Source organism: Camelus ferus, chromosome 25 (genome assembly GCF_009834535.1).
Source record: "Camelus ferus isolate YT-003-E chromosome 25, BCGSAC_Cfer_1.0, whole genome shotgun sequence".
Taxonomy (NCBI): Eukaryota; Metazoa; Chordata; class Mammalia; order Artiodactyla; family Camelidae; genus Camelus; species Camelus ferus.
Genome location: NC_045720.1, coordinates 8,518,172 through 8,531,957, shown reverse-complemented (window position 1 = coordinate 8,531,957; position 13,786 = coordinate 8,518,172). Strand labels below are relative to the sequence as shown.

At 44.7% G+C, this 13,786-nt stretch overlaps 1 protein-coding gene across 2 annotated transcripts in view; it reads right to left on the bottom strand.

The window, feature by feature from the left end:
- Window positions 1-13,786, bottom strand: part of ADCY8 (adenylate cyclase 8) — a 150,904-nt gene that overhangs the window by 70,608 nt on the left and 66,510 nt on the right. The window contains exon 7 of one of the 2 annotated variants that reach the window (XM_032467721.1): window positions 962-1,159. The exons of the other annotated variant lie outside the window; for it this stretch is intronic. Within the exon in view, the coding sequence (XP_032323612.1) occupies window positions 962-1,159 (198 nt within the window). The remainder of the gene's footprint in view (window positions 1-961; window positions 1,160-13,786) is intronic. 2 annotated transcript variants of the gene reach the window in all.

The following is a 13,786-nucleotide window of genomic DNA, read 5'->3' as shown; positions in this document are numbered from 1 at the left end:
TTCTCCAAACCTACAAAAGTAGAATCTCCCAGGTAGCTGAGCAAAGTCACAAAAAAATTGCTCACTGGAGCTTCGCAAAGTTTCGTATCAAACTCCTGAAATTTGCTTGCAAATTCCCTGCTGTTCTTGCCTGAGGCCCCTGCAGATGCCAAGCGTCTCCTGTGCACAGTCAAGGAAGGTCTGTCAGCTTCCATCAGTGCAAAGGAGCAGCCCTGTAGATCAGGGACAGCACCCACCTCCGCACAATTTACAGTTTGGAGTCAGGGTGGGAGAAAGGGCATGGAAAAAAAGTCATCATCAACATGGTAATGGCTGCCACTTTTGAACAGTTGATCTGATCAAGGCTTTGCCTGGAGCCTTTCATCATAACCTATGAGGGAGGCATGTCCATCATCCTCATTGTGCAGAGAGGACCTCATGCTCAGAGGATCCTTCACTTAGTGAAGGTCACATAGCAAGGAATTGGCAGAAGTAGAATACGAACCCAACTGAATCCACAACCCATCTGCTGTGTCTCCGTCAGGGGGGCTCTGAGCAGTGGACAACTGGGAAAATGGGAGAACGGGGGTCTAGAATCTAAGAAAGACAGTGTTTGTCACTAATGTTTGCAACAGGTTATTGGATGCCCTTGTATATTATTTTACAAGGGTTGCGGATTCACTTAAAATCAAAGGCAAGTGGGTGCTAAGGTCACTTGGGTTAATAATCTCAAACTGGAAGGAACTCCTTCATTCCTTTCGTCATCTTTTCCTTAAAGAGCAGAGCTGAGGCTCTCTGTATCTGACCGGCATTTCCTCTCATGCCTTCAGTCTACTCATGATTTTCAAAGAGAAAAAGAAAAGGCAGTATCAAACCAAACAAACAGCAAACACACCAACCAAAACCACAGCCCCTGGGCTCTCTCTCCGGTCCCATGAACATTTACAGTTTACTTCGGAAAAAGAGCCACTGTGGAGTCTACCTTGTGCTCCAGGCTGGAGTCTTTAAACATCAGTGAGAATGGCTTGATATGCTCTCTTCTCAATTTATCGCCACTCCGCAAGTCGATGGTATGTTCTATTCTCTTGTTAATCTCCTCAGGCCCAGACTGGACATGCAAAGCTTGTGCAAGATGGTTTGGAAGTAGATTTATTGAATTTCTTGTTAGGGCAGCCAGAGTCTAGGGGGAAAGCACATGCAAACACCATAAACCTGCTAGTCCCCTTTGGGTTAAAAAGAAATGCAATGTGTTTAGGTTAGGTTGCATTGCAACAGTCACAGCATTCCATGCGGTTGTATTCAGTGAAACCTACAGAAATTTAATAAGTTAGCACTTGGTTCAGAGAAACACAACCTGGCAAAACAGCACATCGACAGGGGCATCTCCCTTTCCTCTGTGGAGGTGCACTGAATTCCTCGGGGTCAGGTATTTGGAGAGCTGTCGGCTTGGAAATGTTAATCAAGACCCTTTCTCTAACCAGGCCCGTCCCTGGTATGAGAGAAAGAAAACCAACACAAATAACAGAAAGGAAAATGTACCTGAAAAGCCCACAGAAGAGATCATCTCCAACCAAGTAGATTCCACATTTTCATGTGGTCTTTCCTTTAATGGTGGTGGAGAGACTTGGGGACCCATGGCTTGCATTTTTTTTTTTTTTTTAATTTAGCATTCCTCATGGACAGATAGCCATATGTGCCAGGTTTCCCTCCTTAAACTTCATGAAGATTGTTAGATTTTTTTTACCCTTCACAAATGTTTTTTCCCCATAGACCACTATATATCTATATGTTCATATAGATATATGTGTTTAATTTCCTTTAGGCAAAAAAAATGCAAGCAGTTGCAGCCTCTCACCATCTCACAGGATTCAACAGCAGGAGGTGGGGAAGTCCAACCACTGTGGTTGGCCACTGGGTAGGGCCACATGGATGCAGAAACAGCATTGGTTTATGAAGACACACCCGATTTGGCAGAGAGGACGCTGTCTCCTGGAGACTCAAGATCAACTGGCTGGATCTAGCCCAGTGCAGTGCTTACCCACAGCTCCAACTTAAGACAACTTCTCTGACAAAAAAGTGGGAGTTGGAGCTGGAGGGAAATAGGGACGGCGATGCTCATCCCCTTCCCCCAAGAGATCTCCTCGGGGAGAAGCATGGGATGCAGCACATCTATAAAGAGGGAAGAGAAAACTGCCTCTGTACACACTCATTGCATCCTTTTTCTCTGCCAGCCTCTCATCTTGGCCAGTGTTAGACCACAGGTTAGACTGAGATAAGGTGATGGGGTCAGCAGATGGCAGCCTGTGAGAGCTGACACAGCCTGCTGGAGGCCAATGAGCCCTTCATTTACCCGTGAGCCTCAGAGAGTCATGCTCAAGGGCCATCAGCTCATCTGCAGCCACGTCAGATCTTCTTGACTCCAGAGCCAAAGCCAGAGTGGAGGGTTCAACCTCGTGGAACCTTCTAGCCCATTCCATAAGGATCCCTCCTGTGGTACTGTGGGACTACTCATTTTAACCTTCATGGAGATATCCATTGTGACCTAAATTCACAGTCTTTAAAGAATCCTATAGCAGGGCCTTATCCCTGGTGGCATTTACTGAAACCTCTTCCCCGGCCCCAGGATAAAGGATGGAGTTGCATGTGCTAACATGAGAAAGTAAAGTATTTGCTCTTAGGGCACTGGAGTTAATTTCAGCTCTGAGTACCAAGGAGGCCACCACAGAGAAAAAGACAGACCTTAGGGGGAAGTATGGCAGGCTGAGAGGCAAGGAAAAGAACTGGAGTGGAGAGAAGGAAGCAGGGATCAATGTTCCAGAAAATTGAACAGCAGGATCCAAGCAGGGCCAGAGGGCTTGAGCCCTGGGGTTAAATGCTGTTAGAACAGCATCTCAGAAGGCAAAGGAGGCTGGAGTCCACCCTCCGTGGATCTCCTATTGGCTCCTTAAGCAGAAATTCTCTCCACGCAGTTTGGAAAATGACAAGATTAAGTTTCCTGTCTTGGAGAGGAGGTGGAAAAGACACTCAAGCTGCCCTCGTCTGGACGTACATTCTGGCTTAAAGATGCCAGGATGCTCCCCTGGCAGCTGCTTGGAGCTGGAGTCTGACAGCTGGAGATGAAATCAGCTCAGTATCTATGCATATTCCTAGTTAGGCACTTCCCTCCTCTTTGTAAATTGTATTTTCCTACAGTTTTCCTTCTTCGAATTAAATTGAGCCTTCCACTCTGCCAGTCCCTCATGCCTTCAACGGCTTTTAGACCTCTGGATTTCACCGAGAGGGGGAGTTTCAAAAATATTTTTGGACTGATTTATATAAATTATAGCAGCAGCAGCACAGCAGTGATTGCCACAGCTCCAGCTCTCTAATATGACCACAGTTTCATAAGAAGAAAGAGCATTCTTTTTTCAATAAGAATGCCATCAGCTCAAAACAAAGGATGGTCCTCGATATTGAATGCATTTAATTCAATAAACATCCTCATTTTTCTCATATCGATGGGGACTGTTGAAAACGTTGTCAGGGACTGGCTTCAGTCTGCAGGACTGCCTTTAGAAGACCAGGAATAGATGTTGCTTCCTGAGCACCTGGGCCGTTGGCCACTTTTGTAAGGCAGAGACCAGTGAAATCCACTCCTTTCAGAGCTCGTCTGACCCTCACAGAATTCTCCTGACTGTCTGTGTGGCTGCTTCTTATGAGACAGCAGCTTGGAAACACCTCTCTTTCTTTCATCATTGCCACCAGGTTACAGAGCTGGGATGTCAGTGATGCTGAGAATTCCCTTCTTACCCAATTCTTTTTATCCCTTGCAATTATACCCTTAGTGTTTTAATGCAGGTGGCCCATGCTCAGCGATCCCTTTTCTGATCATTTGCTTTGTCAGTTACACATGAGAGTTATATATGCTGTTTGACAAGCAGTCTCTCTCAACCCACCTCACACCTTCAGGATATATATATATATATACGCTCAAGGGAAGACCAGCATCAACTCAATTAGTCAAGCAAGTTGGAATTAGGAAGGGAAACCATCTACTTTCATTTAGCCCCAATGTACTGCTGCAAAGTATGAGTGGCTTTGGGGGAGACTGTAATTTGAGATTATCTGTGATACCCTTCCTCCTCCATTAGTAATGGCCTCTGAGATTTCAGCATGTGTATCACCTTCAGTAAGATCATGCTGCCAACAGCAAAGATGCAGACACTGATATCTTTATGGTGATTCATTTGTAAGCAGTATTGGGAAAAAGTGTAACATGTCATAGTTGCTTGTTTAGAGTCTCTGATGGAACAGGCTGTTTTTAACAGAATATGGCTGTCTCTTTTTAAGACTTACAGGACTAGTGTGAGTGAAATTGGAATCATGCTAAAAATATCGTGTTTTCAAATATGATTCCAATCTTAAGTTGACCTCCAAAATTTTGAGGTTATTCTTTTACATAAACAATTCGAGCAATTGGCTAGAGAATGAGGAAAAACTGGGTAAAATGGAAGGAAATGGGAAATGCCTTGAGACTAATTGAATACCAATTATTATAAATGTAATATATAATTCAATTATACACTAAAACATATGTTCAAATATATGTATCACGTACAATTTAAATACGATACTAAATATGCAATACAAAATGTGTCTATTTATTGACTTCAGCTGGTGTTTTCAGACATTTAAGAGGCCAGGTTGGAGCAGCAATGCTGGGAAATATCAGAGTTTGTAGCTTAGGTCGCCTCTCATGCCTGCGTCTCTTCTCAAAAAGACACTGCAGCCCCGCGTTTTATCCTAACCGAGATCCACGCCCTCCTCGGGGGTTTCAGTTGCTTCTTTACTCACCAGTGCTTAAGACAGATCAAAACCCAAATGAAAACCAGAGTCCCTTCTGAACCTAAGTTTCTGAACATAGCGTCTGGCCTGCGAGTCTCGGGGTTCTGGTGAAAATGACCACCCACGTAACCCTCTATAAACTGCTCTTGAATAGGGTAGGAAAAATCGTAATTCCTCTCAAGCTTCTCGTTCGGCTTCTGACCAGAAGACTTTTCTTTGGGGATCGTTTTTAATCTATATACACACTAACAACCTACTATTTTTTTAAAACAGATGTTACTGCTTCATGGATAGCCGTAAACTTGGATGTTTCGTAATCAGTTTGTGTCTGCAAATAAATTCTTCCCAATAAGATTTCAGACTGAAGGTGAACTCTCTAGAAACATCCAGCTTTGCTGAGTTAAAAGCACTTTAGCTCTTACGGATCACATATTCCAATATCAAAACACCCTCTAAAGCTTCCCTATCGACATTGTAAATCAGCTTCCACAGTTTCAGTGCTGGAATTCAGGGAAGTCACCACTCTCTTTCATCACTAGATCCTCTGAACTAAGTCTTTCCTCCAAATTTTGTTCCCGGGAACACAAGGATACAGGGATGCTTCTTTACAAAGAGGTTCTGTGGACCAGTCAGTTAGGAAGTGGGAATTCACTATTTGCTTACTTCCGTCTCCTGCCCTTCTTGAGAGGAGGGACTTTGTCTCTTTTGTTAATTTCATTGTCTGCAGTGCTTATTCCTGGCACTAAGTGCCTGGCACTAAGCAGCCACTCGGTACCTGTTTGTTGAATGAAAAAATTCTTATATCCTCCGGTTGGAGTATCACGGTACACGTTACTGAAATAAAGGTGCTGATAAGTTCTGCAGCAGTATGACTTTTAAACTTTGCATTTTTCAAACTTTTGTAACTACAAAACAATTTTTGCTTGAATCTCCTCAACATGTTCCATGGAATACCATTTGGGAAACGGTACTCTAAAGTTCTTCCCTGGTTTTGTTCACAACTCCTACCCAGTGGATCTGTTTCTGATCTCTGAATAGGATCTATTTACCTCCCTTCATGTGGCCACCTTCTAAAGTCCAGAGTTTTCTTCCACAGGCTAATGGTTTCAATTTCCCCATCATTCCACAGGTGACATGATTTCCACATGTGGCACAATGCTTCCTAGTTTGTCTACGCCCTGAATATACCACACTCCAGAATCAGACTCAATGCAAATGACATCTGACCTTGTGCTGGGGCCTAGGCACCTGCCACAATATGACCTATCAAACAATTACTCAGTCTGTTACACCTAATGCATTTGAACGTGTGCAGCTAGGCTGCACGTCCTACTATTTCTTTAAAAACCAATTCAGACATCGCCTTCTCCAGGAAGCCTCTGCTGAGACTGCATTTAGCCTTAGCACAGCAGTTACTCTGATGTAATTGCCTTATTGTGTGTTTGCCTGTTCCTCTGGGCTCCGGTCTCCTTGAGGATCAGGCACTGTGTTTTATCCATAACTAAATCTCCAGCATCTGGCATATTTGGTAGGTGCTTAATAAGTACCTGTGGAATCAATGACTGAATGAATGATGAATGAAGGGTTGAATGGCTGTGTAAGAATATTCCTAGGGCATTGTTTTCAACCTCTTGTTACCAAAAGGCCTGTTAATTTTTCCTTTTCTCCCCCAAATAGACTCCAAATTTGGAAAGATTCTGTTTGCCAAATTGTGTTTATTACTATTCAATCAAATGCCTAGTTTTTGATCAGCAGGAGAGAGAAGGCATTACCAAAGCAGTTGAAGAGAATCTCAGCCAAGAGCAAGAGCCTCGAAAGGCAGCCTTCTGATGCTTGTCAGTATGAGGTTTAATTCAGGTTTTTGGAATCCAGAGAACTGCCTTCCCCGTTCCTGCCTCCCAGTGCTGGCTGCTAGGGCACCACGGGTCACAGATGGGAAAGCACTAGCCTGCAGGCTTTTCTGGGACCCGTGCCTGGTTTAACATCAGCCTGGGTGTTTCCCGTGAACCAGCATAAAGCAGAAGGTGGAAGTCCCCCCGTGAAAGGGCTCGATCTTTTAGCTCCTCTGGGAGATGGATGTGGAAGCCTTGAGCTCTAGCCGCAGGTAGTTGTGACTGAGACCCCGCACTGCGGGCCAGCTCGCTGCCGATGTGGGGAAGACCCAGAGAGGACGCCCAGTCCAGCAGGCTCAGGGCCTCGCAGGGGCCCCCTTATACCTCCTTACTCTGAGATGGCTTATCCGGTCCCAAGACTCTGCTTGTTCCCCGTCTCAGGCTGGAGCCTGCTCTCAGAAGCAGGCAGGGCCACTGGCTTCCTCAGCCCACTCCTGGACCATCCTCCAATCGCCTCAGTGGCAGCATTGCCCTGTGCCCCCTTTGGAGGCCTCGGTGGCTCCATTTCAAGACTGTGGCCTGCAGGGCTTGGGCTGTGGAAAAGGCAGAGATCTTACCTTTCAGTCCCTAACCTACTTCTTGTGTCTTACAACCATAGGCTGACGTGAGGAGAAATTGCCAGGAACAAACACAGCCTGAATAAGAGTTCCCAGGTGTACACGTAGAGCGATTTTTTTTTCTCTACTGTTTATTAAACCCCCAACCAACTCCCAGAAGGGAAAGGCGCCTCCTATTCTTTTAAAGAAGCTATTTTTAAATTCTTTTTAAGAATGTTCACTTGGGAAGGTTTTGAGGTGCTCTGGCCTGCAATGATTTGCGTCTGGGGCCTCAGGAAGGATGCCTGCTGTGTTTGAAAGTGGCACAATTATTTTTTTCCTCAAATCTAGGGATAGGGGAGCAGAGGTTTCCTTGGATGTACATGTAATGTTTTTCTGGTAAGAAGTTTCTAAGTGTTTTTTTGTGTGAACACTGAGTTGGCGGGGCCTCTGGGAAAATATACACGGGGCTTCCCAGAGTCCGCCGCATAACAGCTTTTTCTTCTTATAAAAATGGAGGTGCTGGTGAATTCGACGATTCTTCCCTAAGCAAGGTGTGTTAGTCAAGATTGTCGTGACTTTCCTGTCTGTACTGAGATAACGGAACATCACATCCAGATTGTAGTCTGATGGCTTTGCAGAGAGGGGTGCTGTTTACTTTCTCTTTTCCTTTTCAGGTGTTTATGTCACTATGATCTGCTTTCCAAACAAAGCAAAAGAATGTTTAATGAGCTCTTACTGTGGGAGGAGGTTTACGGGATACCGTGATGGGAAGAGGTTTAAGCAATTTTCATCATCAGCTCATCGTTTCTGCTCCAGGAAACAAAGTAACAAGGGCCCCCTCTGTTTGCTGAAATAATAGTCCCAAAGTTTCCAGCCAGCCGGCTGCAGGGTTCCAGCGCCCTTCTGTAGCCTGATTCCTGATCCTCAGTCAGGAGCCAACAGTGTCAGTCTGGGGCCCAGGCTGTTTGGACAATCATTGCTTCTCACCTTTGGGCAGAGCTGGAGGTTTGCAAGTATTTCCTGGATGTTGCATTTGACAGGGAGTAAAGGATGTGTAAAACCCTTTGTCACTTTGTGGTCTGAAATTTCAACCTGTCTATGATTAAGAGAGCAAGACAATGATGGGGAGGAACCCCTGGTTCTGGCAGATCCCACAGTAAGCATTTACTAGTTTGCTACTGATTTGAACCCCACAAACTCACTCTTGACCTTCTGACTAATATTGATAAGGTGGATTATTAAGACAGTTTATTTATTTTGGGGTTTTCGGTCCCAGATGTGCTAGGCTCCCTTCCTAGTGTACTTTCTCTGACATTAAATGCCTTGTTCTTTGCTTCAGTACATCCCACTGGTGGGTCCAGGCTCTGGGCACAGACATTCTGGTTTTGGTTCTCTTTGGATGGAGTGTGGATAAACGGTCAGCTGTGTTTGAACTTCCAGGCTGATCACAATTCCAGGTGACTGGGCAGATTTCTCAAAATAAGGGAACTCAGAGCCCACAGAAGGAATCGCCCATATTCCAGATTTTGTCCCCCAGCCCTGGCCGAAGGACATCAGAGGCAAGTTACCCCAAAGCAAGTGGTGTCTGACACTGATTCTGTCCTGCTAGAAGCTTGTCTGGCTCTGTTTGACCAATTCTCTGTTAGCTAGTTCAGGATTCCTTACTCGGATTTTATCCTTTGAATTCCTCAGAAAGATGCTAATCTTAGTTTGGAGATGTGATTCAGTCGTTACACCCTTGGATCATTTTAAATCAAAAATACTTCTTAAACTTCTGCAGAATTGGCTGAAACAGAACTTGACACATCCATTTCGACGTGGCCACTTTGAAATTACATGCTTTGAGGCAAGCTGCCAACTGAATTTGTAGCTTTTAAAAGATCGCATCCGTAGTGATGTTTAAAAGAGGTACTCACATCCCAGTAATGACCTCATCGCAGGGTTGGGTGGAGGGGGCAGAGGGGTGGGGTGAGCATAGGGAGGGAGGAGGCAGGATTCCTGCTCTGGACGTGACTCATGGGTTGGGGGAGAGAGAGGCTGACACGCTGATGGGATCAAAGGATAGGTGTGAATCAGAGTACTCCCAGCACTGAAATGGCTGGGCCGAAATAGGCTGTGGCTGGAGAGGTGACCGCTGTGCCGTTGACCAGGTGACCTTCTGGGTTGGCTAATGGGTTGGCTTGGCAGTGGGATAATTTCAACTCAGGAAAGGAACAAACAAAGATGTATCAGGACCTAAGTTACTCAGTCATTTTGTGACCATCAAAGATTGTAAATTTTCCAGAAATGTCAATGCCATGGGGAAAATGAAATATGTGTGTGTGCGCACGTGTGTGTGCGTTTGCACGCGCACACGAGTTTATATGTGTCTTTGTTTACTTGACAGGAATTTGGAGAAAACTGAAATATAAGAATCACCTAGCTTTTATCTTTTTTTTAGGATCTGAAGTAGCTCTTTTCATTTAAGACAATGACGTAAGTATTATATCATGAGTTGCTGATAAACTGCCCCCATTTGGTTTTGTAAGTCTATAGGTCTCATTATAGAATTTGGTAATTATGGTTAGTGATTGGGGACTTCCAGAATTTGTCTCCAATTGGCCTGACCTTCAAGAATCCAGCCTCTCTTGCTCGTCCTCAGTGATGGGGACAAAGCTGGGGAAAGAAGAAACCAGGCAGGTGGCTTCTACTTCCTCTTACTCTAACTTTCTCTATCACACGTTTTTCTGTTGGAATCATCTAACTAATTTAGCTCTTGGCTATCATTATTCCCAATGTTTGCTTCTGAGTTTATCACTTAAGAACAGTCCTGTGTCTAAGTAATCCAAGACATGGACTCTTGAGTGGATGCTACCGCATATGACGTATACAAAGCCCTTATCATCTCATGGTATGAAGAGATCCCTTAGGAGACTAAAGGAGATCTAAAAGTCATCGAGTGGGAAGGAAACACTGGAGTCCAGTGGTTCACAACCCAAAATTCACAATAGTAGTTTGGAGAATTCTACTCCAAATTAGAGTAGAGGTGTGACATGTGTGAGGGCCTTTCAAAACGTTCCATTAATACCCAAGGAATTACAACTGTAACTCCTTTTCAGAACAACAAAGATGCCAAGTGTCTTTGCTCTGGGCTGGAACTGAATCACCTTAGAGCGATACCACCTTCACTTCCTTGTTCAGAGCAATAGCAATGGTGGGTCATGACACATGCGCCAACTCACTTTTAAAAAGGGAAATACAAATTCATTCACACCAAATGCAATTTTCTTTGGGAAAGAAAAACCTTCATACATATGAATTGTACCAGGTCAAGACAATAAAACGTATCCTTGATGGAGAAAAGATGGGAAAATCCTGATGTAGCTCCAAGAAGAAATTTCACAACGACAAATCTTAGCTTAGTTGTAGCAAAACTGACACCAAGATTAATAAAACTTAAGTCTCAGTCCTATTCTTTCAAATAGAGGAAATGAGTCAGAAAAAAAAAATCCGGATTTTTGCTCTTTCTTTTCCTATCTATCTTCACATATTTAAAATATCATGCATTCATCGATTCCAGCTCCTCAGGCCACGATTTTATGGCTCCCCAAACAACTAGTCAATCCCTGGTGAAACAAGAGTGCGACTAGTTTGTTTAGAAAAGCTTCAGCCAGTTGTCAGTCACGGGGTGACCAGAGGCTGCATCTTGTGCACCTGCCAACTTAAATGCATCTCCAGACCTGCAGTTCTACGTGAGCCACAAACTCATCGCTGCCGTTATCTTTTCCACCTTAGCCTACCTCTAGAACTTCAGCGAAAGGGAGGATGATGAGTCAAAGCTAATGGATCAAATTGCCTACTTAATCCACTCAACGCTCTCTGGAAGGCTTCAATTCCATTTGCCTTTCTGAAGAGATTGAAAAACCAGACCCCTCTCTAATGTCTCTTCCTGGCTGAACTCAGCTGATATTTTCGGAGTCAGGGCTAAGAACAGCCTGGGGAGTTTTGTTGTCAGAAAAGACTGCATTACTGGAAGAGTTGCAGATTTACTTCAGGGAAATGTCCAGAGCCCTTCACATCCTCTACTCAAAAAGCCTGCAAATGTCCCAACCAGTGAACGTCAAAACTTAATCTGATGTTAAAATAGTTAAAAAGAAATTACCTATGGAGGAAAGTTTGCCTGTGGTTTCCTGTAAACTAAGACTGAACAGGAACCATTTGATATCCAGCAGCTTCACACAGAAGCAGTAAACTCTGAAAACACACCTTCCTCTTCAAGACCGACACCCAGTATTTCAGGCATTTTTAGGGGAAGAAATTTCAGTGGGAGCTGTCTGTGGGGAAAGAGAAGCATGTGCTTGGGGCTTGAGGAGCAGAAACTCAGGCTGAGATGGTGGCCTTGCCGTCTCCCTCCTCCTGGGGTCTTGTGCCCTCGTCCTTGGCTTAACTTCTGCTGGTCTGTAGAGCTCGGCTTAAAACTCACTTCTTTGGGAAGGTCTTCCCTGATTACCTGGGATCGCTATTCAGTCCTGCTCTAATGACAGCAGTGCCCGCACTGAGCCTGTTGACTGTTAGTGACGCCACTGCACTGTGAGCTCCCTGGCAGCTTGCACGCCTTCTTCACCATTCTCTCCCCAGCACTCAGCCCAGCGCCTGGCAAACTGTACGTGCTCAGTAAGTCGTTGAATAACCAGTGGCTGAATGAATGAGGAAACAAATGAACATCCTGGGGGATCAAGGATGACTTGCCCAAGTCAAATGATAAAAACAAAATCAGTTTGAATTTAGAGAGTGCTCGGTCTTGTGGGCGTTTGTATGCACAAAAAAGGAGCGAGCCACTTAGTTTGCCTCCCATGCTTTAGGGGCAGAAACAGAAGGAAAGAAACCAAAGCCTAGGGGGCAGTATTTCTCCGTAGGAAAGCATAATGATCATGTTGAAAGCAGGGCCCTGAAAGACGCAAAGTGTGATGACGTTTGTAACGATGCTTGCCTTTTTACCTGCATATAATCAAAACGCTATTGTCCAGAACGCTGAGAGAAAGAGCAAATTCCATTCCCCAGTTAGGAGAGATTTTACCCCAATAATTTTTTTTTTTGCTTTTGCTTTAACTCTTGCTGTTGATTTGGTATTAATGTTGTAAGACAGTTCGTGAGGATGACAGTTATGCTAAACTGCCAGCCTACACTAGGGTGACTGTAAACAGCGTGTGTTCTCATTACTTCGCAATGAATTATTTGTTCTCTGGGCTTTGGGTGGCAGGATTCTGAACTGTAGGTAACTCACCAGTGTGGCCACAGACTCCCAGCATGTGTCTGAGGCTGAGAAATGGAATGGGACAATGTCGGAGCCTAAAGGAAGTGGAGGAACATACAACCCAGTTCTGCTGCTGTGGAGATGAGATCCCTGAGGCTTGGAGGGGAGACGTGGTCGCCCAAGTCCTTGCGGTAGTAAGTGGAGCGATCAGGCCTGTAACTCAGCTCTCCTGAGTCTCTATTCCGGCCCTTCCCACAATCCTATGGGAAAATTTTGGGTCCTGCAGAGATTTGCTCCCAGATCACAAGACTCATGCCTGTAGGACTAAATTTACTATGAGGAAACTTGAGCCTTCAGCATCAGATCAGCATGAAGGTTTTCATCAGCAAGGTGATCAGAGGAGAATTCTTCTTATTCCAATGGATACAAAAAACAGGATCTAAGAGAAGTCCCAGCCGAGACTGATGAAAACATCGTCACATAAGTATGCTCTTATACCCTGCTTTCCACCACCGCCAGCCTGGTTCCCTACATATTTCCTTTTCCTCTGGTGTCAACATTCTCCAGTCTAAGGGGACTAAACCAAATGGATGTTTGTTTTATTACTAAGTAGACATGAGAGGCTGCCCAGCTTAGTCCTTTCCAGGCAAACAATGATCTCATCGGGATGCTCAGGGGATAAGATGTTAGCTGGCATGATATGACTGCCTGGAAGGAAATATGGTCATTTTCTGAAGCTTCCACAGAAAATTTTGAAATATCCCTGCTGAGAAAGTGACCCGTCTTCACAAAGTGAATACACACACACACACCACACACACACACACACACCCTTTTAAGACTGACTGACCAGGAAACCAGGGAGAAGGTAGAAACCCAGCACATATCTTCAAGGACACAAAGGGGAAATGGAAAGTGTGTGGTTTTTGGAGCCAGACATAACCGGGTTCTAATTCCAGCTCTGTCGTTCACTCATTCTATGCCCTTCAGGGAATTAATTGATCTATCAAATCACTACTTTGTCACTTGTAAAACAGGCACATCACACTTCCCCAGTAAGGCTGATGTGAGACAAAGTGCAAAGAACGTGAGAAATGCTCCTAGCATGGTACCTTCCCCAGTCTCTCTCTCTATCAGCATTAGTGATGCCAGGGATATTTACCCACATTCCTGGCAATGAAGCGCATCTGCTCTCTGTCCTGTTGTGTGGAACACGGGCGTGCCTCATCTTATTGCACTTACACTTTATTGTGCTTTGCAGATACTGCAGTTTTTACAAATTGAAGGTTTGTGGCAACCTTGCATCAAGCAAGTCTTCT